We start from the raw sequence: 23,492 nt of genomic DNA, 5'->3' as shown, positions 1-23,492 counted from the left end.
TGCCTAATCAAAGTCATTCCTCCAATCCCACAGCATCAGTGGCTTTAAAAAGATAGGAAGGGAGCTGGGGAGGGACTGGTGGACAGTTATCTAAAGCATTTTTTATGTAGAGAACAATTTTGGCTACTCACTGTCCTCTGGTCTCTCTGGAATTGACTCCTGTATTGGACAGGGAGAGCCTCTTTCACTGTGGAGAACTTTAGGGACCCTTCTTGCACTGTCTGGTGCCTGTATGCCAGCTCTACATTATTTTCCTGATTGTGCAAGTCTACCTTGAGTTTCACCAAGTGATTTGACACAGAGATACGAGGAGGAGGAGACCATGACTCTTTAGCATTCCCTTAGGGTGAAATGAGAGACTGGTCCTGGTTTATTTCAGCTGCGTTGGAAGAGCCAGGTGTTTCCAGCCAACTGGGCCAGCCACATTAACCAAAGGTTGCCAAGCAGTAAATTCCTCGGTGCAGGCGCCCTGTGTTTTATTCACCAGTGACTAGATGATGCTTAACCTGCTTTGAAGTTGAGCAGTTTCTAGCTTCAAGATTGGTTCTGAAAGGTAATAACTAGGTATCCTTGGGCACTTAAGCTCCCTTAATGCAGTCTCACAGCCTGTAAAATGATACAAATAAACACCCACTCCTTTGATTTAAGGAAGCTAAATGATATTCTCGTGTGCTAAGTTGCTAAGGTAGCTCCAGTGGGCTCAGTGCTTGGAGAATCCAGGGTGTGTGGTCTCCCAAGATACTGCCCTTTTTGACAAACACTACAAGCACAGTACTTAGAGATCATGTCAATAGCGGCTCTAAGAAGTCCTTTGCCCGAGGCTGCCAGCGCTATAAAAGTTGTAGACTGTTTACCCCAGAAGGACTGGTTTTCATTTTATCTGTAGTGTTTGAATGTTTACGTGTATTAAAAGTTAAAATAAGCATATTTTGAAGAGGAAAACCGGTTTGGCCAGCAGGGTTACCAGCTTTTTTTTGCTGAGCCTTTCAATTCTTTCAGATACTGCAAAATCAAGGACGAGAAAACTACAGTTATTACCTCTGGGTTTTGGTGGGTTTTGTTTGTTTTGTTTTTTGTTTGTTTTTTGTTTTGGTTTTCGAGACAGGGTTTCTCTGTGTAGCCCTGGCTGTCCTAGAACTCACTCTGTAGACCAGGCCGGCCTTAAACTCAGAAATCCGCCTGCCTCTGCCTGCGAAGTGCTGGAATTAAAAGCGTGAGCCACCACTGCCCGGCATTACCTCTGTTACTATGGCAGCCCTTCGCACACCGGCCTGTGGGTAAAAACAAAGTAAAAGAAAAAAAAAAAATCCTTTTACACTCGACTACCTGCCACATCCTACCCTCACACCGGAGGATTCTTTGGGTGAAGTTTATCTACACTTTTCCCGCCCGGGGACAACTAAGGCACAGAGAGGAATAAAAGGCGCGAGTAGGGCTGGGCCCGGAGGATTCTCGGCCCTGGCTAGGTCGCTCCCGGTAGCGGGAACGTGAACGCTGTTGCCTGCCCGACCAGGCCCGAGGGGCGGGCCTCAGGCCTCGGTCTCGCCTGAGCCTGCCGCCCGCCGCTTCCCGGCCACAGTGCCCGGCGACGCCGCCAGCATGCTGCAGAAGCGGGAGAAGGTGCTGCTCCTGAGGACCTTCCAGGGTCGGACGCTGCGGATCGTGCGTGAACACTACCTGCGGCCCAGCGTGCCTTGCAACAGCCCGCTGTGCCCGCAGCCTGCCGCCTGCCGCAACGGTCAGAACCGGGGTGGACCGGGAAGGCCAGGGCAGGAAGAGCGAGGGAGGCCGGGGCCGGAGAGGGAAACCGGGGCTCGGAGAGCGAGGGAAGCCGGGGCTCAGAGAGCGAAGGAAGCCGGGACCAAAGGAACGAGGGAGGCCGGGGTCTGACGTAGCGAAGGCTGCGGGGCGCGAGCGAAGGGAACTGAGGCCTGAGGAGCGAGGGTGGCAGAGGCCCAAAGAGCAAAGGGAACCCCGGCCTGGCGTCGCGATGGCGGCGGGGCCCTAGTGAAGGAAGCGGGACCCAAGGAGAGAGGAGAGCGGGAAGCTGAGCAGCGAGGGCGGCTTTGCGCTGGCGTCAAGGGCGGAGCCAGACCCTCGCGGACTGTAGGCAGCCGCAGCGAGCAAAGCCGTCTGGGCTCGGCGGTCCTAGGGCAGCCGGGAGCCGCCCTGGAGCGTCCCCGGTGCGTCCAGTCTTCCCTCCCGGTGGCCCGCACAGGCAGGACCGGCCTCTGCAGCCTCAGGGGCGCTCCTCTCCGGACCAGCCTGCTCCAATGGCCCGGTCAAGTGGAAGAGCCTGCAGGCACTGGATGCTTCGTTTTTTCCAGGGGGACCTAAGGGCGTAGGCACCTCCTCCTTTCTGCCCGAAAATATCTGCTGCCACCTTACTCCTGAGCGTATTAAGCTGGCTGGACATTTAACATTGCCTGCTCTGCTCCTGCCAGTTCGCAGACCCTCCAGCACGACAGCCTCTTCCTCTTAGGATTGGAGACTTAGTCTGGGAGATGCTGGGAGCTAGACTGCCCCCTCTTTCAGGCAGCAGGTTGCTGTTTGTTACCCCTAGTGGGAGATGAGCGTGAGGGGGTCTTTTCAGAATACATGATTGAGGTCACAGCTTGACCAAGGAGGTGTCAGTTGAGTGGAAGCCCTACCACTGCCCATGGATTGAACAGCACATCCTTTCTAGTAGGTTCTCAACCCTAGAACCGTGTAGCCGCGTACAGAAGCTTCAGACAGAATAGCCTTGGAATTGTTAGGTGCTTACAAGGGGTTAACACACACACATGTGCACTCTTGCCCTTACATACATATATATATATATATATATGTATATATATATATATGTGTGTGTGTGTGTGTGTGTGTGTGTATATGTGTGTGTGTATATATATATATATATATATATATATATATATATACACACGTGTACATAGCGATATAATGGATATGTAAGTAGCCAACGCAGTCAGTGCTCATGCATGTCTGTGATGGCTTAGTAGAAATTTAGTTTCTTCCAGGGACGTACTTGTTTTTAAAATATCATTCTTTCGAAGAAGTGCTGGCAACAGCATAAACCATGTTGGGCTTGTATTTAATCACAGCTGAGGGGAGGGGGAGCAATGATCTGAACTTTGAGCCTCCACCAAAGTAGATTTGTCTTGTCTTTTAAAAACTTCAAGGTGAAATTAAGATGAGAAGTTATTTTGCACACCGGGAGCACTGTGACATTGAAATAGTCATAAACCAGGTTTGAAAATGTTACCTAATCGCTTCCACTCTGAATTATGTTTCAGATGGGAAGCTCCTGTCTGCCGAAGTGACTCATTATGTGATTCCAGACTGGAAAGTTGTCCAGGATTACCTTGAGGTCCTGGAGTTCCCAGAGTTGAAGGGAGTTATTTTCATGCAAACGGCCTGTCAAGCCGTGCAGCACCAGAGAGGCCGGAGGTATCTGTTTTGCATTATTTATTTATTTATTTTCAGTACCAGTTCCCCTGCCCCCTTTAGAAAAGGTCCCTTGTTAGAGGGAAAGAGGAGGAATTCATTATTTTGTCAGAAAGGATTTTTGAAACTAATTTGGTATTCTCTTTGCTGGTGAGGAATGCAGTAACATTTTATATGTGTGCTTCAACACCTGGCCAAAAGATCTGACTGTAGATCAATAAACTGCCGGATCCCCGGGATGTACATAGTTAAGATTCTATGGTGAACTGGCTTCTGGTTTACATTTTCATAGGTAGCACTATTATTTCTTCCTTTTATTTTTGCTAATAATATATAGTATTTAATCTTATTCATAGGTACATTGTTTCAGGAGCATTCCGTTCTTTGGAAGAGAATACTTTTAAATCTTATCTTCCTCTATTGTAGATGCAAACTGTACTTACTGTGATTTATTCAACGAAATTAAAAATAGCTCTTTCTGATTTTTAGATTAGTCCTGTAACTATCAGCCATAGTAATTGTATTTGCTGAATAAAACATTTCTAATTGGACCAGTTTAAAATACTCACCTTGCACCTAAATGAAAGAATAATTGCCCCTTTCTGTGCAAATTTCTTAGAATACAGTTTTGCTTCATTTAATATTTGGAAACTTTTACGAGAATAGCATGTTAGAATTATATACCCAAACCCTCAATACCCCAAGGTATTTAACAAGCAGAAACTGGATTTATTCTGTTTTTAAGATGTTTTGGTTTCTCCAGCCTTTGGTAGTAAAAGGTAAAGTTGTCTTTATTTGTGTATGAAAATGATAAATTGTCCTGATGCTTAGTTCAGAGAAATATACATTAGCTAGAATGTACGTGGTTTTTTTTTTCAAATTGAATATTTTAAAATGAGCTTGAAGTTGATTTTATTCAGACACAGACATATAGATGTTTACACACAGCCAGGTTTAAACACTGCTGCAGGTGTCGTATTTCAATTTCTTTTACTAAAATCAATTTGTTGTTACCATTCAGCTCGCTCACACACAGCAAGCCTCTTCAACCTCTGTTTTCTAAAATGTTTTTAATATTAGGATTGTTTTGAAAACCAATTCCTGGGACAACCGAAAGCAAAGAGTTGGAATTTAAATGTCCTTTCTCCGGAAGGTTTCAGTGGTTAAGTGATGAAGAGCTCCTGCTCTTGGGTTGCGCTGTGCTTTTCTGTGTCTACAGGGAAAGTCAAAGGTGAAGAATTGGCAAGTAGGCCCCACCCTTCTGATTTTTCATTAGAGGAGCACTTTGTCAGCTTGCACTGTCGGTGGCTTTAAGGTAAACCAAGTGCCAGGATACAGACTGACTCAAATGCAACGACATCAGCCCTGTTTCTAGCAGAAAACGTTCTCCTGATGCCCAGGAGCCAGGCCTGGTGGCAGGTACCTGTGGTCCCAACAGCTGTAAAGTAGAAGGTTCAGGAGTTCTGTGTAAGTCTCAGTTATACAGAAAGCTTGAAGCCAGTACAGACTACATGAAACTTTGTCTTCACAAACAAACATGCATAATTATATTGGTATTTAGCTATAAATCTATTTATACTCTTTATGTTTAAGTACTTAATAAGCTTTAAAACCAAATTAAACCCTTAAATTTAATGAACAACACAGTATTATAAAATCATAAATATATTACCTTAGTCCCTTGGTTTATAAAAGGAACTGCTTCTAGGATCCCAAGACTACCAAAATCTGCAGCTGTTCAGATTCCAGCTATAAAATGGCATTGGGAGAGCTGGAGAGCTGGCCCAGCGATTAAGATCATTTGTTGCTTGTGCAGAGGACCCCGGTCTGATCCCTCAACCACAGGGTGGCTCACAACCATCTAAAATTCCAGTTCCAGGGGATCCAATGCCCTCCCTCTTCTGATAGCTGTGAGCACCAAGCATTTTCATGCTCTCTATGTACACATTCAGGCAAAATAGTCACCTATAAAATAAGGCTAATTTAAACTTTTAAAAATCAAATCAATAAATAAAACTGTATTGGACTGACAGGGTGGCTCAGCATGTAAAGGGGCTTGCACCAAGCCTGAGGACCTAAGTTCGAGCCTCCCTCAGTATCCACACGGTAGAAGGAGAAAGCCAACTCCCTCAAATTGTCCTCTGACCTCCACCCGTGTTGCCATGCCCATCCTCCTCCAAGAAGATAAGTATAATAAAAATTGCTTTAAATAGCATGGTCATGCAAATAATCTTCGCTCGCCATCTTGTAGGCTCTAAACCATCTCTAGGTTACTCAAACACCTAGCCCAGCCCAAGTGCTCTGTAAGCTATTGTCATACTGCATTGTGTGAGAAACAGACAGGCAAAAGCATCCATTCTTCGTACAATCAGATCTGTTATTTCTAGATGGTTTCTATACCCTCAGGTATAGAACATGAGCGCACAGGGGACTGGCTCCCAGGCAATGTGATGGATGGTGTTATTTTAATGAAATGAACTGATCAGAGTTGCATTTAACAACAGAGAGATGTAACCTGTAGTCCTGTTGTGTGGTTTTATATTTTGATCTCAGGAATACCAATGCAGAGAATGCCTGTTCTCATACATAAGCCGGAGAGAACAACTGAATGATGAAAGTCTTTTTTTTTTTTTTAAAGATTTATTTATTATAAGAACGTACACTGTAGCTGTCTTCAGACACTCCAGAAGAGGGCGCCAGATCTTGTTGTGGATGGTTGTGAGCTACCATGTGGTTGCTGGGATTTGAACTCTGGACCTTCGGAAGAGCAGTCGGGTGCTCTTACCCACTGAGCCATCTCACCAGCCCCGATGAAAGTCTTTGATTGTTGAGGATAAGCACACACCTGTCACCAGCAGCCCTCACTCGATGACTCTGCGAGGTTCTCCACACCGTCATGCATTCAGATGTGCATAGGCTCATCCAGACGTTTATCCAGAGAGTGCTAGGACTGAGAACACAGCAGGAAACAATAGATCCAGTCCTGGGAGAGGACAGACAAGCTCAGGGAATCTCGCCAACAGATGTAGAGCCACGCCTGTAGCAGGTGTTCTGAAGTACCAGGACATGGCTTAGCAGAGCCCCAGCAGACCGGTCAGTGAGTGAATAAGGGAGGGCTCTGCTGAGTGAGCTGCTTATACTGAGCACTTGAGGAGGAGGAGGAGGAGGAGGAGACCAGGCAAGGGAAAAAGCTTTCTAGGAGAGGAGACTTCTGGCCAAGCATCCACAAGGAAGAGATGTGGTCCACTCTAAGAACTGAAAGGACACTAGGTCAGAGGGAAGGCCTCGTGGGCTTTGGGGATGTCAAGGAAGGATTTTGTGCAGGATAGCATGATATCAGGTGCTTGTTTTAAGAGTCCTGGAGAGAGGAAGGAGGAGGTTGTGGCTGTGGCACAGATGGGGTGTTGCATTAGCCTTTTGAATTACTGTAGCACACACTTGAGGAAGGTTACCTTTCCCCTTTGTATAAAGCCCAGCATTCAATCCTGGGACTCTGCTTAATGATGTTGAGTCCTAACCACCTCCGAGAATCAACACCTTTGTGTGCAGGATCTGATTGACTTTCCACACTGAATATCTCACGAAGGGATGGAATTTCAGTGCAGTAGAGAACACATTCAAGCCATCTCCCAAACTATAGTGAGGATGCTGGCAGCTTAGACATGGATGGAAGTGGGTGTTCCCAAGACCTGTTCAGTAGGTAGGAATCAATAACATTTTCTAAGTATGTAACCATGGGAACTGAAAGTATATCTGTAACCATGGGAACTGGAAGTACATCCATGTTGAAACTGAAAACACTACAGATATTTTTATTTTACATGTTTAGAGTGTGTGTGTGTGTGTACTCCAGTGTGTGTGTATGTGGTATGCGTGCCTTGAGCATGTGTGAGTGACAGCACGCAGGCTGTCAGGTCTGCACAGTAGATCATTTTATCTCCTGAGCTCTCTCACTGGTCTTACTTAACAACAACCCAAGTGGCCGTCAACTGATAATATTGAAGAAAACATGGTACATCCATAAAATAGAATATTATTCAGCTATAGAAAGGACTGAACATGTTACCACTTAGATTGACCTTGAAATCATTATGCTAACTGAAAGAATCCAGGTATGTACATATATACATAAAAAATTTATGTGTTGGAGCCAGTAAGATGGCTCAGGTGCTCACCACCAAGCCTAACAGCCTGGGTTTAATCCCTGAAAACACATAGTAGAAGGAGAGAACTAATTCCTATAAGATTTCTTCAGACCTCCACGTTTGCTCTACACACAGGCTCATACACACATTAATTAAATCAACTAGCCTAAAAAAATTAATCATATATTTTTATTTTACACAGATCCTGGGGTGTCTGAGGCCTCTAAAAGAGCAGCTCTGATTTTAGTCAGCACTGCAGACAGAGTGCTGTATTAGCCAGTTTTCTGTTACTGTGGCAAATATACCTGAGATCACTAACTCACAAAGAAGGAAGGTTTATTTTCACACATAATTTGATAGGCTCCAGTCTGTGATCTGGAGTTTTAGATGGTTGTGAACTTCCCTGAGGTTGAGGGATCAGACCCGGGTTCCTCTGCACAAGCGACAAATGGTCTTAACTGCCAGGCCAGCTCTCTAGCTCTCCCAATGACATTTTATAGCTAGAACCTGAACAGCTGAAGATTTTGGTGGTCTTGGGGTCCTGAAAGCAAATCTTTTTATAAACCAAGGGACTGTGGTAATACACTTATGATTTTATAATTCTGCCAGCCTGAGGTCAGTCTGTGGGACACAGGTGGTACAAGGAGAAAACTAACCCAGTAAGCTGTCCTCTTACTTCCATGCACGAAGCTGTCCTCTGACCTCTATGCACGAGCATGCGCCTGAGCACAAAGTCAATAACTGTAATTCTTTATGATTCAGATTACACACGACTGTTGAAATACTCCAAAATGCAATCCATAAAGTCCGTGAAAGTATTGGCTACCACGACTAGAAACGTAAACGTAATGAAATTGTAGACACCTGAAAGAAGGACTAGGAGCCCCACGTGTGGCCTCTCAAAGCCTGGCAAAGACAGGCACTGCTGAGTTTCCATCTCCATTTCTTTTTGCTAGCCCTTCGAGGGTATCACCAGCAGAGGCAGGTGTTGCATCTGTGGGCAAGGGCCCCCATCAAATAAAAATCATAAGAAAGCCATCAAGCCCGGCATAGTGCCACCTTGCAGTCCCAGCGCTTGGGAGGCTGAGGTGGAAGGCTTGCTTGAACCCAGGAGTTCACTGCTAGCCTGCACAACATAGCAAGATAATATACTTCTCCCTCCCTGCCCCAGCCCTAAAGTTCAGTCTAATGAAGTTAGTTTAACCATATTCAGGAAATGGTTTGAAACATTTAGTTGATAAAAGTTTGGAAAAAAAATCTAAACCTGTCTGTGGAATTTACTTTTTTTTTTGTTTTCAGTAAGACTGAAATTTTTGTTTTAAGAGAATCTCATTTAGCCCAGGTTGGCTCAAATTCCTTTTAGCCAAAGATGACCTTGAGTGTCTAATCTTCTTACGTCTCATGATCAAAGTTGTGCTCCAAGTCTAGCCTAAGACTGGAATGGCTGCCACTACTCTGTCCAAATGCTATAAGCTTCTCTGTGCTGGCTTCACCCAGGCTGCCGTCACCTGATTCCATCAGAAACACTGCAAAGCCTGACTAACAGAAATTATGACTGTATTGTATGTGCGCACTACTAAATTATAACCACAAGCCTACACATCTCCAAGAAGCCCCGACTGTCACACTCAGAGTAATTCACTACTGAGTCCCTGTCTTCCCCATCGGCATGCTCCTGCCATTTGTCCATTTCCTTTATCTAGCTGACAATTGGAAGCACACAGAACCCTCAGAGTAGACGGAGAGAACCAAGTCCACGGGTTGTCCTCTGCCCTCCACGTGTGCTCTGTGGCATGCACACACACACACACCCATCATACATACACAATAACATTAAGTACAATTTAAAATGAAGGTAATGCCAGATATGATGGCATGACTTTTAATCCCAGCACTTGGAAAACAGAGGCAGATTCAGCTCTGTGAGGTCAAAGTCAACCTGGCTTACATAGGGAGAGCCTGTCTCAAAAAAATAATAATAATTAACTAATTAATTAATAAAGTGAAGGCAATGTGTGTGTGGCTGGGAGAGGTAACAGGACTCTGAAGGTGGTACTTTGTTCAGGCCCCAAGCCCTGGCCTTGCATCAGTGCTGACACAGGTGCTGAGCCTGCCCTCCTCTTGGCCCTGCTTTGGGTTGAGTGCTGAGGACAGTGGAACAATGTGTCCCCACCCATCTCATTCGGGCTGCTTCTCTGCCTTCCTTCCATTTGTACCTGGCTGTCCTGGAGCTCACTGTGTAGACCAGGCTGGCCTCTAACTCACAGACAGACATCTGCCTGCTTTTGCCTCTTGAGTGCTGGGATTAAAGGCATGTGCAACCATGCCTGGGTAAGAACTTGCCTTAAAGAAAATAAAAATTGGCATTTCCTTAATTCTTAAGTGTCTAGTTTAGAGGCAGTGTGTCTGTCGGCACCACTGTGTTCTACACTCAAGTTCAGAATTCTTCATCTCCCCACTGAAAGGTTGTACAACTTCAATATCACTTCTCTCTCCAGCCCTAGTAACAAGGCTACTTTCTTCCTCTGTGTATCTGCTCTAGATGCCTTACATAGCTGAACCACAATGTCTGTCCTTTTGTGACCGGCTTGCTTCACTCACCCTAGTTCATGGTTGGGACAGCATGTGTCAGAATCCCTGTTTCTAAGGCCGAGTAATTTTTTTTTTTTTAAAGATTTATTTATTTATTATTTTTTTGTTGTTGTTTTTTTTTTTTTTTTTTCAAGACAGGGTTTCTCTGTGTAGCCCTGGCTGTCCTGGAACTCACTTTGTAGACCAGGCTGGCCTCGAACTCAGAAATCCGCCTGCCTCTGCCTCCCGAGTGCTGGGATTAAAGGCGTGCGCCACCACGCCCGGCTTATTTATTATATGTAAGTACACTGTAGCTGTCTTCAGACACTCCAGAAGAGGGCGCCAGATCTCGTTACGGATGGTTGTGAGCCACCATGTGGTTGCTGGGATTTGAACTCTGGACCTTCGGAAGAGCAGTCGGGTGCTCTTACCCACTGAGCCATCTCACCAGCCCCAAGGCCGAGTAATTGTGACATTGGATCATTTGTTCCTTGTCATTCAGTTGTGTCCTCCTTATAGTGGCTGTAAATGGTGCCACTGTGAATGCGAGTGCCCAGATATCTGTTTGAACACCCTTTTTGTTTGTTGGGTTTTATGTTTTTTTTTTTTGTTTTTTTTAAAGAATATTTCTTTTTTTTTTTTTTTTTTAGATTTATTTATTTATTATATGTAAGTACACTGTAGCTGTCCAGAAGAGGGCGCCAGATCTCGTTACGGATGGTTGTGAGCCACCATGTGGTTGCTGGGATTTGAACTCTGGACCTTCGGAAGAGCAGTAGGGTGCTCTTACCCACTGAGCCATCTCACCAGCCCCGGGTTTTATGTTTTTATCTATTTGTGTGCTTATTCAGCAGGGTTCAAGGTTCACCCCAGGGCCCCTGCATGCTAGGCAAGTGTTCCACCCTGAGCTATATCACAAGGCTCTGGTGTTCTCTTTTGGACATGTACCCAGAAGTAGGCTTACTGAATCACATGGCAGTTCTGGTTTTGATTTTCATCTGGTCAAAATAGCTGTTTTGCTTGCTGTAGTCAGGCCGCTGCAGGTGTGAGCCTGGCCTGGCTAGATGGTGTCTCTGAGGGCATTCAGTACAGTAATGCTCACCCTTCCAGCCAAAGGCTTGGCCTAGGAGGGTGGGGCACACTTGCTGAAGGAAGGATGTTAGCCAGAGTGATCATTTGTCCACAAATAACCAGAGTGAGTACAGGTCTTGGGTTGGATTCCAGCGCTACAAAACCAACAACCCAACCAATTCCCTTTCAAATAACTGCCTAAATGTTTCCTGTAATCTCTCAGTTACAGGCTGTAGGAAAATTCCTTTTTAGAAGATGACCCATGGCAGACTTGCTGTTTGGGCATGGAACTGGCTCGCATTGCCCAAAGGCTCTGGACTGGGAAAACTTTCTGTTAACTGTCTGGCAGATGGGTCTATTCCTACTTTATTAAATCATGGAGACTGCATAAATATAATTCACAGATAAACTCTTAAACTAATGTACTTTACATGACCTTTTCTAGGCCTGCCAGCTAACAGGAAATGTATTAATACTTAAAAATACCATTTCCCAACAAAGTGGGAACCAAAAGAAGGCGCCAAGCTCTACTTGCCTCTGTGTACTACAGCTGTAATAGGGCAGATCATGTAGCTATGTAGTAAAATGGCCAGGCGTCTCTGAGGGAAAGCAGGAGAAGGAGTCCAATTAATCTGCAAACTAATTAATGAGCCTTCCCCAAGTGCTGACAACTAACAGGCAAAACTGAGAGCCACTGACAGCAAGCACACCAAAGCCAATATGAATCAATGCTTTTCAGGTGTGTGTGTGTGTGTGTGTGTGTGTGTGTGTGTGTGCATTCATCAGTGTGTGTGCGTGTGACTCATGCATGCCACAGTGTGCATGGAGGGCAGAGGACAGCCCTGGGTACTGGTTTTTGCCTCTCACTTTGAGTCAGACTGCATCACTTGTTCAGCGCTGCACACCCAGGCTGGCTTCTGGGGCTTTTCCCGTTTCCATCCCACAGTCTCCCAGCCTGGGCACCGGGATGATGTGCTCTCACCTGGCTTTCCTTGGGTTCTGGGAAGTTTTGGACTAAGGTCCTCATGCTTGGTAGCAAGCACGTTTACCTGCTCAGCCATCTTCTCAGCCCTTATTTTGTCTTTTGAGACAGGTTTTCACTGTCTCCCAAACCACCCTCAAACTCATGGTCCTTCTGCCTCAGTCTCCCTAGTGCTAAGATGTTTCTTGGGTTTTAAACAATTTATCTCACACTCTGAAATGTCTCATCTGTTTTGATCCTTGGCAGGAGTTGGCAGGAGATGAGTACCTGCTGAGTTAGATTTATTCTGTCCCCTGTGTTGCAGACAGTATAACAAACTGCGAAACCTCCTGAAGGATGCTCGCCATGACTGCGTTCTCTTTGCTAATGAGTTCCAGCAGCACTGTTACCTCCCCCGGGAAAAGGGGGAAGCCATGGAGAAGTGGCAGACCAGGTGCGCCCCGACTCACCTCGCTCTTCATAGGGTCCTCTTGAATTTCCTCATCTGTGGCTCTTTGGAATTGCTGTGTACTATACAAAGTACGGCAATAACTCTTCTAGGACTGTGGTCAACACTGAAGCGGCATCTGATTACACAGTTGTTAAACTTGGGATTGCAGAGATGAAGGTCCCCGACCTGAGACTCCTAGACCAGAGCAAGGGCTGGTGGGTCCTCCCAGTAGTGTAGAAGGCTTGACTTTGCCTTTCCATGACTTGCTCAATTTAATGTCCTCAGCCAGTCTCACTAAATGGAAACTGTTCTAGAAAATGCAGTGACTTAGTTTAGACCCACCCAAAAGTACAGTGCTTGCTTCACACTTGGGTGTGGGGTACTTGCAGAAAGTGGCTCCCCAGAGCAGGAGTGGAAGTGATGGCAGTAAGAGGGGGGAGCAGTGGAGGATGTGAGGCTAAAGTGGGCAAGGAGGCTCAGCTGGGCCTGCTAGGGGCTTGGAGAGGCCTGGAGAACTGTTCACAAGGTAGCCCAAGGTAAGATCCCAGGCACTTAGCTAAGTGCCCCTAGGTGTAAATTCCAAGGGTCTTTGGGGTGGAGTGTTAAGTGCCATAGCCCTATAGAAAGGGAGACAGACTGCAGAATGGACCTTACAAATACGTGTTTCACTGTGAATGCTACCAGTATAGTCCTGAGCCAGTTCTCCAGACCCACACCAACACTCCCACTCCTGGGGATATTCCAGGCTTATCGTGTAGCTGAAGCTGGCTTTTCTAACAGGGGAGGATACTTGTTCCTCCTCTTCCATAGTCATTTCCCATGTGCCCTGTAGCTCAGCCTCCAGTTAGAAAGTGTCACAAAGTGACAGAATGGGGGAACTGAAAATGGTGCTCTGGGGACTGAACTTCTAGGAAGAAGAGATGGGAGGTGCTTTCTGATTACATTTTGTCTCACAGAGGGTCCAGCCCCTGGCTATCTAGAGTAGATACCCAAGAAGTATTTGTTGTGGAAAGAAAGAAAGAAAGAAAGAAACAAACAAACAAACAAAGATTAGCTATATGGACACAAGATGACAGTGTGAGCCAAGTGTGACATTCTGAACAGCAGATGTTGTTCCTGGGGATGCTCACCACCCTTTGCTTTCCCAGGAGCATATACAACTCAGCTGTTTGGTACTATCACCACTGTGAGGACAGGATGCCCATCGTTATGGTGACAGAAGATGAAGAGGCCATTCAGCAGTATGGAAGTGAAACAGAAGGCGTATTTGTCATTTCCTTCAAGGTATTTCCAGTGGCACGCATGTGCACACACACATGTAGACGGACACACATATATGCACAGCCCTTCAGTCTAGATCCTTTGGCAACACAGAAAAGAGAAAGTAGAATTCACACCTGTAATCCCAATACTAGAGGTACTGAGGCAGGAGACTTACTGAAAGTTTGAGGCCAGCCTGGGCTACAGAGTGAGAATTTGTCTCATAAAAGAAAGGGGAGCTGGGTATGGTGGCACATACCTTTAATCCCAGGCAAAGGCAGGCAGATTTCAGGGCCAGGATGGTCTAACAAAGTGAGTTCTAGGACAGCCTGGACTACACAAAGAAACCCTGTCTGGAAACAAACAAAAAACAAAACAAAACAAAACAAAACAAAAGTGAGAAACAACAGAAGGAAGACTGTAAGAGAACAGAAGGAGGACTGTAAGAGAGCAGGAGGAGGACTGTAAGAGAGCAGGAGGAGGACTGTAAGAGAGCAGGAGGAGGACTGTAAGAGAGCAGGAGGAGGACTATAAGAGAGCAGGAGGAGGACTGTAAGATGGTCCATACTGGGACCAGGCAAGGTGACTCAGTGGTTTGGAGCACTTGAACTTGGTGCTCTCACCAAGAACCTAGTTTCAGTTCCCAGCACCCACACGGACCTCCTCTGACTTCCTCAGGTACCAGGCATGCAAAACACTTATACACATAAAGGAAATAAGTACATCTTTAAAAAAAAAAAAAAAAAAAAAGCAGATGGTCTATAGCATTATTGGTGACCAGGTGGCCTTGACTCTAGCAAATTCAGGCTGACTCCTGAAACTAAGGGGAACACAGATCTCAAGAGCAGCCCAGCAAGCCTCTGCTCCCAGTAAACTGTGTTGTGTGTGTTGTGTGTTTGTATTGTGTGTTACTGTCTTGACATGGTTGTGTGTGTGTGTACATGTGTGTGTTAGTATTGGGGTTGAACCTAGGGCCTCACCATGCTAAGCATGCACTACCACTGACCTATACCTGCAGCCCTAAGTCATGTGTGTTTCCACGGGTGATGCTGGTATGCTGGTGGCGGGTTAACACTAAAGTTGCCAATGGTCTTATGTTTTTGCCTATACAATGGTAGTTTTATTTGTTTCTTCCTCATTAACAATAACCACCATGTTTCCGTGGTAAATACATTACTTAATAGTAATATAAATAAGTGTGTTATTTCCTTCAATTCTTGAACAACTCAGTGAGGTGGGCCAGTAGCCCATCTGAAGCACGGAGAAACTAAGTCCCTGCCCACAGGCCTCTGTTACTAAATGGCAAAGCTGGAATTGGTCCCTAGAACCAGGTGCTGAAGCTTCGAGCCACTTGTTGAACTGCCTCCCAGATTTCTGTCTGCTAGAGATATACAACTGCTAGCGAGCCAGCACACACAAAGGCAAGCTGTTCTAAATCTAATTTCTCTCCTTCTCCCCTTCTTTCTTTCCCTCCCTGCATGTATGTATGTATATGTATGTATACACACACACACACACACACAGAGTCTGCTTTTTCCCCCAAGGCCATGGACACCAGACAGACCTTCCTGTGTAGGTAAGGGTGACCTTGAACTTCTGCTTTTCCCATGGAAAGTGGAGACAAGTGCCAGGATTACAGGTGTGCACCACCACTCAGTTTATGTAATGCTGGCGATCAAACCCAGGGCTTCACACATTCTAAGCAAGCATCCTACCAACTAACTAAGAGCCTTCCCTAGCCCCGCAAGCCAGTCTTGAGTGTCCGCCCCACCCCCCACTCTTCCACATGGGACAAGAGTGTGAGCAAGAGCAGGAGCCCTAGACGGGGTTAAGATGTGACACCATTTATATGAAGGCTCTCGGGTCACAGGCATGGCATTTTATCAGTGCCAGTGGCTTCAGACTGTCAAAGCAACACCGTCTTCCTATCTCTTAAGAACCTTTCAAGAGATCAGGCTGTTAATCTCTCCATAGATGGCCAGTCTCACCTGTCTGTCCAGTTGGCCAATCAAATCTACTAGCTGATTGCGGTTTTTCTAATGCAAAAACCAAGACACAGCTGCCATTACCCTGTCAGGTTATAGAGTGTCCAGCTTGATTTTGAATTGTAGATTCCATAAGGGTTCCCGTGTGCATGAATTGCTAAAGATTTGCCAATAGAATTTTCTTGACTGTGCTATAAAAATGTGTTCTGGAGTGCCAGAGAATTCCAGGGGCGCCAGATATTAATGACAGTGTCACTTGTTTTTTCTGTTGCAATATATCATGTCTTGTTCCCGCAGAGGACAGTTGACTAAAATTACATTTTTCTACTTTTTTGAGAATTACGTTTCTTTGTAGTCCAGTAGTATAGGACAGTTTTATTTTGTAGAGCAGTTCTTGAGCAAACTGTGTGACCAAAGGCTCCATAGAGGTTAGTGGCAGCAGGAAGAGAGACTGGCAAGCTCAGATGAGCAGGGACAGAGTTTTCTTTGGGGATTTGAAGTTAGATGCAAAGAACCAAGATGATAAATTCTTCATGAAGAGGTTATTTCCTAAGAAAAACATGGTGCTAAGTGACAGGAGCAGAGTCGCCATGCTCACGGCAGTGTACACAGACCCTTTAGGGGGACTCGACATTAACAGAAGTGCTGGCCTCCACAGAAGGCCGTTTTTCTCTCCTTGATAATTTGAGAGAAGAGGATGTATCTTAGCCTTGATATCATGTGTAAGAAGGTAAACATACATACTAGGAGATTGTTCTGTATGTCCTCTGTAGACCATCCTGTGCAGAAGGGAGATAGATGGAAAATCAGATTGGTGTGTGTGTGTGTGTGTGTGTGTGTGTGTGTGTGTGTGTGTGGTGTGTGGTATGTGTGTGTGTGTGTGTAGAGTGTGTGTGTGTGTGTGTGTGTGTGTGTGTGTGTGTGTGTTCATCTGTATGTACAGATGCATACACAGAGACCAGAGGAGCACACTGGATGCCTTGCTTTAGCTCTTCCTTATTCCCTTGACATGATTTACTTACCCTGAAGCTAGGCTAAGCCAACAAACCCCAGCAGGCCTCCTGTCTCCAAGTCCTCACTGCTCGGCACAGGCGTTACAGGCATATCTGTAGCCATACCACATGTTTTATGTAGGTGCTGGGGTTTGAACTCAGGTCTTCATGCCAGTGTTCCAACCCTCTTGGTTTTTCGGTAGTGCTGAGATGAAGACTCAGCATCTGATGGTATCTCTTTGTGCCATTACTAAACGCAGAATTACCTGGACAACTTCTGGCCAGATTTGAAGGCTGCCCATGAGCTCTGTGACTCCATCCTTCAGTCTCGCCGGGAAAGGGAGACTGAGAGTCAGGAAACCCATGGGAAAGAGTACCCAGAACATCTTCCCCTGGAAGTACTGGAAGCAGGCATCAAATCTGGACGCTACATCCAGGTAAGGGTGGCAGCGAAGGGTGGATGTCAGCAACAAACAGCATAGTTTCTCTCTTCTCAGTTGGCCTTCCACTCCAGGCTCCAAGTCCAGTGCCAGGCCACAGGACAGGCTTGAGTAGGCAGAGCTGCCCAGATCAAGGCTGTTTGGGAGCCATTTCTCTATAATCCTTAACAGTCTAGTTCTAAGCTGCCCAAGTGTCACACAAGTATACCCGTAGCCTTCCGTTGCTGGCAGAGACATACAGTTTTGCATGAGGGTGTGGAGGTGACAGCAGCAGCAGCATGCTTATCAATTAATCTTTACTCCTTTGCCACTTCCCTGCCCCTCTGAAGGAAGGCCTCTTTGCGATTCCCCAGGACCCAGAACCCAGGGCTACTGGGGTTTAGGGAAGGACTCTGATACAGTAACTGCTCAGCTGTGACTGCTTTACCCACATGCATTTCCTGTCCGTGTATGGCTGTGTGCTGCCTTGTGTATCTATCACAGTCAGGTTCAGAACTACTTCCCCGAGGATTTTGCATTTCTTTTTTTTTTTTTAAGATTTATTTAATTATTTTTTGTATATGAACACACTGTAGCTTTCTTCAGACACACCAAAAGAGGGCATCAGATCCCATTACAGATGGTTGTGAGCCACCATGTAGTTGCTGGGAATTGAACTCAGGACCTCTGGAAGAGCAGTCAGTGCTCTTACCCACTGAGCCATCTCGCTAGCTGAATTGTGTATTTCTAATAGGCAACTGAGAAGCATCTCACGGGGCCGAAGCTGTGTGCACCGTGCTGAATGGAGCTAAGCCTTGGTCACGGCTTGCCCGGCCCTGCTGGCAGAGTTTCAGAGTACTTCAAGCCAGAAATGTGTTCTCAAGAAAAGGAACCATAGTGGTTACGACAGGAATCACAGTCTGCGAAGAATATGATCATTTCATAATATTTTAAACACTGTGTCAGGAAAGAACTTTGTTTATGCCAACTCTTGCTTACGATTTTAGGGAATTCTGAATGTCAACAAGCACAGAGCTCAGATTGAAGCTTTCGTTCGCCTACAGGGAGCCAGCAGTAAGGACTCAGGTCGGTGCCACCCACATTTCCAGGTCGCCTTTCTGGTTCTGACATTGTACAGTGATGAAAGTGTGAACTGTCACGCAGCCCTGTATTCACTGGGCTTGTAGATTTTAGGGGTTTTCCCCCCTACGTTTATTTTATCTACAATTTGGGGCTGTGTTATTAGTACTAGGATAATAATGCTTTGCTTATGCCATTTGTCTGTCATTTCTGACTTTATTTTTTAATTCTTTAAAATTAAGCTGAGAATGATGCTTTTAATCCCAGCATTTGGTAGGCAGAGGCAGGATCCCAGTGAATTTAAGGTAAGCCTGGTCTACAAAGAGAGTTCCAGAACAGCTAGAGCTACAGAGAGAGACTGTCTCTAATAAATAAGGAGATTCAGTTCACTGAGTGAGATGTAATACAGTGTGCATCTGCAGATAGAGGGGTTGCCTCACAGCCCCCACCGCACACATCCCAGGTCCTCTCCTGTGCTCACCAGGCTGTCACCCTCCATACACTGAGTGAGATGTAATACAGTGTGCATCTGCAGATAGAGGGGTTGCCTCACAGCCCCCGCCGCACACATCCAGGTCCTCTCCTGTGCTCACCAGGCTGTCATCCTCCATGGTTATAGTCTTACTGTGCTCTGGGTTTTTAACTCGTCCTTGTAGCCAGCTGTGGCCTTAATTTCTGGTTTGTTGCAGTGTGTTTAAACTGCCATACAAGGAAAGGAAGCACGTCCCCTAAGGCCCCACTGCTAACCGGTGCAGCTGAGCTTGCAGCCCAGGCTGTGACGTGAGCAATCCTAGACTGCCCCTATGTACTCTCCTGTGAGCACATCTCAGGCAGGATGGCAAAACTAAGATGAAATGTAAAAGGAAGAGGAAATCTTGAAGGTGAAAATGGGTTGAAGGAGACCAGGTAGTGGCTCCCACGGCTCCTGCCCTCTGCCGGTTCTTGTCCTGTGTGTGTAGTTCATTCACATGCTGGCCACTCCTTTGGCTCTGCAGGCCCTGAAAGGGTTGGGCATAATTCCAGGGTAGGCTCACTTGCATGCAGGAAGTGATGGTATAGGGAAGGATTCAAGACAGAATAACAGAAGGGGAAGAGTGGTCATGGTAAGTTATGTGCCATGTGAGACTGTCAACAAAAAATAATGATGGGTGCCTTGTACAAACACATTATCCAGCCTTGTAACATGGGAGCTGTCTTAGTTCTCCCCTAACCTGGCACAACACAAGAGTTAGTTCTAATATCAGTGAAGGCCTCTACAACAGGACAGTGGGACTTACAGCTGAGGGTGAAGACCTCAGGCAGAAACAAATCCACATCCTCTAATCTGGCTCCCACCAGAAGGTGCCACACGCATTAGGGAGGGTCAGTCTGCTTCTAATAATCTAATGGTCTGATCAAGGAAATCCCTCATTGGAGCATCCCACTGCTTATGTTTTATGATTTCAGAAGCAGTCACGTTGACAACCAAGATTACACATGGGGGGAGGGGGAGAGTTATGCAGGGTATACGGGTGCATTCACCATTATGTGCACTACTTTTGGAGGCCAGAAGTTGATGTTGAGTATCTCCTGTGTCATTCTCTACTTTGTGTGTGTGTGTGTGTGTGTGTGTGTGTGTGTGTATGTAGTGTAGTATAATGCATGTTTATGTGCCCTGGCTTTTATGTGGGTGCTGGAGTTCAGGACTCAGGTTGTCATGCTTACAAAGCACGCTGAGCTGTCTTCCCAACCTCCTCCGTATTTTTTGAGACAGTGTCTCACTGGGTGTGAAGCTTGCTCGTTTGGCTGGACTAACTCACCAGTGGGCTTCCCAAGATCCCCCTGTCTCCAGTCCACCAAGTGCATGTGTTACCCACATGCACCCCACATCTGGCATTTGACCTGGTTTCTAAGATCCAGCCTCAGACCCTGTTCATTGTATGGCAGGCCCTGCACCCCCTTCCCTTAATCCCCTTCACCCTCTGTACCCCCTGTACCCCCTGCACCCCTTGCAGCCCCTTGGAAGAAGGAAACATCTCAGCAGAATGATTATACTTGAGAGGCGTCCGTTTGAAATGTCCCCCGTGAGGCAGTGCTCCTGCCCAGCAGCCACTGACTCCCAGCCTCTCTGTCGCACACAGGCTTGGTCAGCGACATCCTCATCCATGGCTCGAAGGCTCGGAACCGCTCCATCCATGGAGACGTGGTGGTGGTGGAGCTGCTCCCCAAAAGTGAATGGAAAGGGAGAACAGCCGCCCTGGGTGAAAATGACAGTGATGACAAGGCCTCGGGCGAGTCCCCGAGCGAGCCCATGCCCACAGGTGAGTCCACCTGGAAGTACTGTGTTTGTTTAATGAAAATTGTGTATATTCATCATGTATAATGTGATATTCTGATATAGGTATACATTGTTGAATAGCTAAATCCAGCTAATTAACAAATGTATTACCTCAAGCCATGTTTTAAGAAGTAATCTTTTATGTATAGGTGTGTTTTGCCTGTGCGTGTGTGTTGTGCATGTCCGGTGCCCAAGGGGCTGGAGTAGAGTATTGAATGCCCTGGAATTGGAATTATAGATGTTTGTGAGCCATCGTGTGGGTGCTGGCTGCTCGGGCTCATGATCTGTAAGAATACAAAGTGTTGCTGATGCTGAAATAAGACATACTCTGCATTATCATCAGCCTCCCCGTCTGCAGGCTGCTTCTCTGTTGCTGGTTCTAAGGTTGGGGATTGAACCTAGGACCTCAGACTTGCTGAACACACATGTGTTCTGCCATTCATCTACCCTCAGTTCTTCTACAGGTGTTCTTGCTTGTTTTGTTTCTTTTGAGACAGGGTGTCGGGTAGCCTAGGCTGGCCTCAAACTCACTGTATTCAAGTTAATCCCTCTGTCTCAGCCTCCATAGCACTAGGATCATAAGTATACCAAACAAGACCTGACCACTCACAGGTTTATTCTGACTTCTTCAGCACCAAAGAAACAAAATGCCCCTCTGGACATTGCATGGTTCCCAGCTACTGCTCCTTTTCCCTGCCTCAGTTTATGTAACTTTTGCCTCGACTTTCTCCCCTTCCATTCTGCATGACCTCGCTCGCTCGCTTGCTGGTCTGACATTCCTCTTCTGTTCCTCCAAGTCTGCTTGTATCCAATTTCCCAGGATCCTCCTGCCCAGATGCTGTTTAGCTCCTTGTGCTCATTGTCATATCATGTGACCAGCTCGTGGACGTGCTGCTCTGGACATCAGAAAGCCCAGGCTCCCTCCCTCCTGCCTGCCTGGCTGCCCGTGTCGGCTTCTGTCCTCGTTCTTCTCTCCTACTGCTTGCTGGGTGTGCCATGCTCTGCCCTGGGCCTCCTGGTTGCACTCTGTAGCCTAGGGTCAGTCTCTGTCTTTGTGTCTCCAGCCATCCCCTTACTAACTCCGGTTGCCTTTATGGCATCTTCCCCTGATGTCCAGTGGCCATCTCTGCGGGAGATGCTTCATAAGCTCCCTGACTCATCATTATGGAAATCAGCTCAGAACCGACATGCACGGAAGTGTTTGCAGGGTACTGAGGAAGGTTGGAGTTTAAACACGCACCTGCAGCCAGATATGCTGGGACAAAGAGTGAAAAATGAGTTGTTTTCAGATAGATAATTGTTATTGCTTTTTTATTCTTCAATATTCTTCAGAATTCTTCAATGCTTTAGTGGTAATCATTTGTTCAGGTTACATAAATTACTGTCAAACTTGAAAAACCAAAAGGCTTCTGACATCTGCCCGAGCCTGCTGTCCCTGCAATGCTCCTCGGCTCAGGAAGCTTCTGACATCTGCCCGAGCCTGCTGTCCCTGCAATGCTCCTCGTCTGCTGTCCCTGCAATGCTCCTCGTCTCAGGAAGCTTCTGACATCTGCCCGAGCCTGCTGTCCCTGCAATGCTCCTCGTCTGCTGTCCCTGCAATGCTCCTCGTCTGCTGTCCCTGCAATGCTCCTCGTCTGCTGTCCCTGCAATGCTCCTCGGCTCAGGAAGCTTCTGACATCTGCCCGAGCCTGCTGTCCCTGCAATGCTCCTCGTCTCAGGAAGCTGAAGATTTGTTCTTAGAGTTGGGCTACCCAGAAGACTGGAATTTTCCTGCATCATTTTTTGACACATCCACAGTGACTTAGAGCCTGAACCCAGCTACTTCCCACGCTTACACCACACCTCTGTGGAGCCAGGCCTCGCTCAGGTGCCCTATAGCAGGGTCATCTCATCAGCCCCTCATTGAGTTGACAGGCAGGTGGCTCAGTCAGTAACGTGCACGCCACGAGGACCTGAATTTCACAGAGAGAACTCACATTTGAAAAATAGGCGTAGTGGCACATGCTTGTCATCACAGCACTGGGGGACGTAGAGACAGGAGGATCGCTAGAACTTACTAGCTAGCCAGCTTAGCCCAAGGTGGGGCTTCAGGCCTATGAGAGACTATCTCAAAACTCAAGGTTATTGGCTCCCAAAGAATCTCCCTGCGATGGACTTGTAGCTTGAACACACACATACACACACACATGCACACGCACACACATGAAAATTTTGTGGGGCAAAGCACTTTCTCGCTGCTGTGGTTATCTTTTCCTGAGTTCAGTGCTCTGTGTTAGACTTAGGGTGTGTATTCAGTGCTCTGGACCAAGCAAGTGGGTCTGTTGAGAGCACACAGGCCACCGTGGAAGCACATAGCAGCTAGGCAAGGGTTAAAGACAAGTCAAAAGGCAGCTGTGGGTATGCACTCTTCTAATCCCCATGCTGGGAGGCAGAGGCAGGTAGATCTCAGTCTTTCCCACCTATCTACATAGTGAGTTCCAAGACAGCCAGGGCTGCATAGAGAGACAAATAACAGGCAAATGAAAGGCCAGGCCTAGTGGCTGTGCTTCTACCTCAGGGCTAAGGAGACAGAGGCCAACCTTGTCTCAAAAAACCCATTGAACAGAGCTGGGTGTGGTGGCACAGGCCTTTAATTCTAGCATTTGAGAAGCAGAGACAGGCACTTCTGTGTGAAATTTGGTTTACTTGAGTTCCAAGACATGATGAAACCCTCACTCAACAAAACAAACAGTGAATAACTAAGTCAGGGTGGAAACCATTGCCCTCCTTCAGCATAGCAAGCCCTGAGTTCCAGGA

The 23,492-nt window shown here is 46.6% G+C and overlaps 1 protein-coding gene across 3 annotated transcripts in view; it reads left to right on the top strand.

Annotated features, from left to right (window-relative positions):
* The first annotated feature begins 1,282 nt into the window (after positions 1–1,282).
* The window catches only part of Dis3l (DIS3 like exosome 3'-5' exoribonuclease), a 34,887-nt gene continuing 12,677 nt past the window's right edge, over positions 1,283–23,492 (top strand). The window contains exons 1-7 of one of the 3 annotated variants that reach the window (XM_021171468.3): positions 1,283–1,738; positions 3,294–3,447; positions 12,518–12,646; positions 13,792–13,927; positions 17,141–17,317; positions 18,307–18,385; positions 20,500–20,679. In XM_021171468.3, the coding sequence (XP_021027127.1) occupies positions 1,600–1,738; positions 3,294–3,447; positions 12,518–12,646; positions 13,792–13,927; positions 17,141–17,317; positions 18,307–18,385; positions 20,500–20,679 (994 nt within the window). In that variant the 5' untranslated portion in view covers positions 1,283–1,599. Of the gene's footprint in view, positions 1,739–1,776; positions 2,184–2,203; positions 2,686–3,293; positions 3,448–12,517; positions 12,647–13,791; positions 13,928–17,140; positions 17,318–18,306; positions 18,386–20,499; positions 20,680–23,492 lie in introns of those variants that run through there. The other 2 variants (XM_021171469.3, XM_021171470.3) reach the window with 2 other exon arrangements.

The sequence above is a fragment of the Mus caroli genome, unplaced genomic scaffold, assembly GCF_978045245.1.
Source record: "Mus caroli unplaced genomic scaffold, Mus_caroli_1 scaffold_11, whole genome shotgun sequence".
Taxonomy (NCBI): domain Eukaryota; kingdom Metazoa; phylum Chordata; class Mammalia; order Rodentia; family Muridae; genus Mus; species Mus caroli.
Note: the sequence above shows the minus strand (reverse complement) of the source record. Positions and strands in the feature narration are given on the sequence as shown.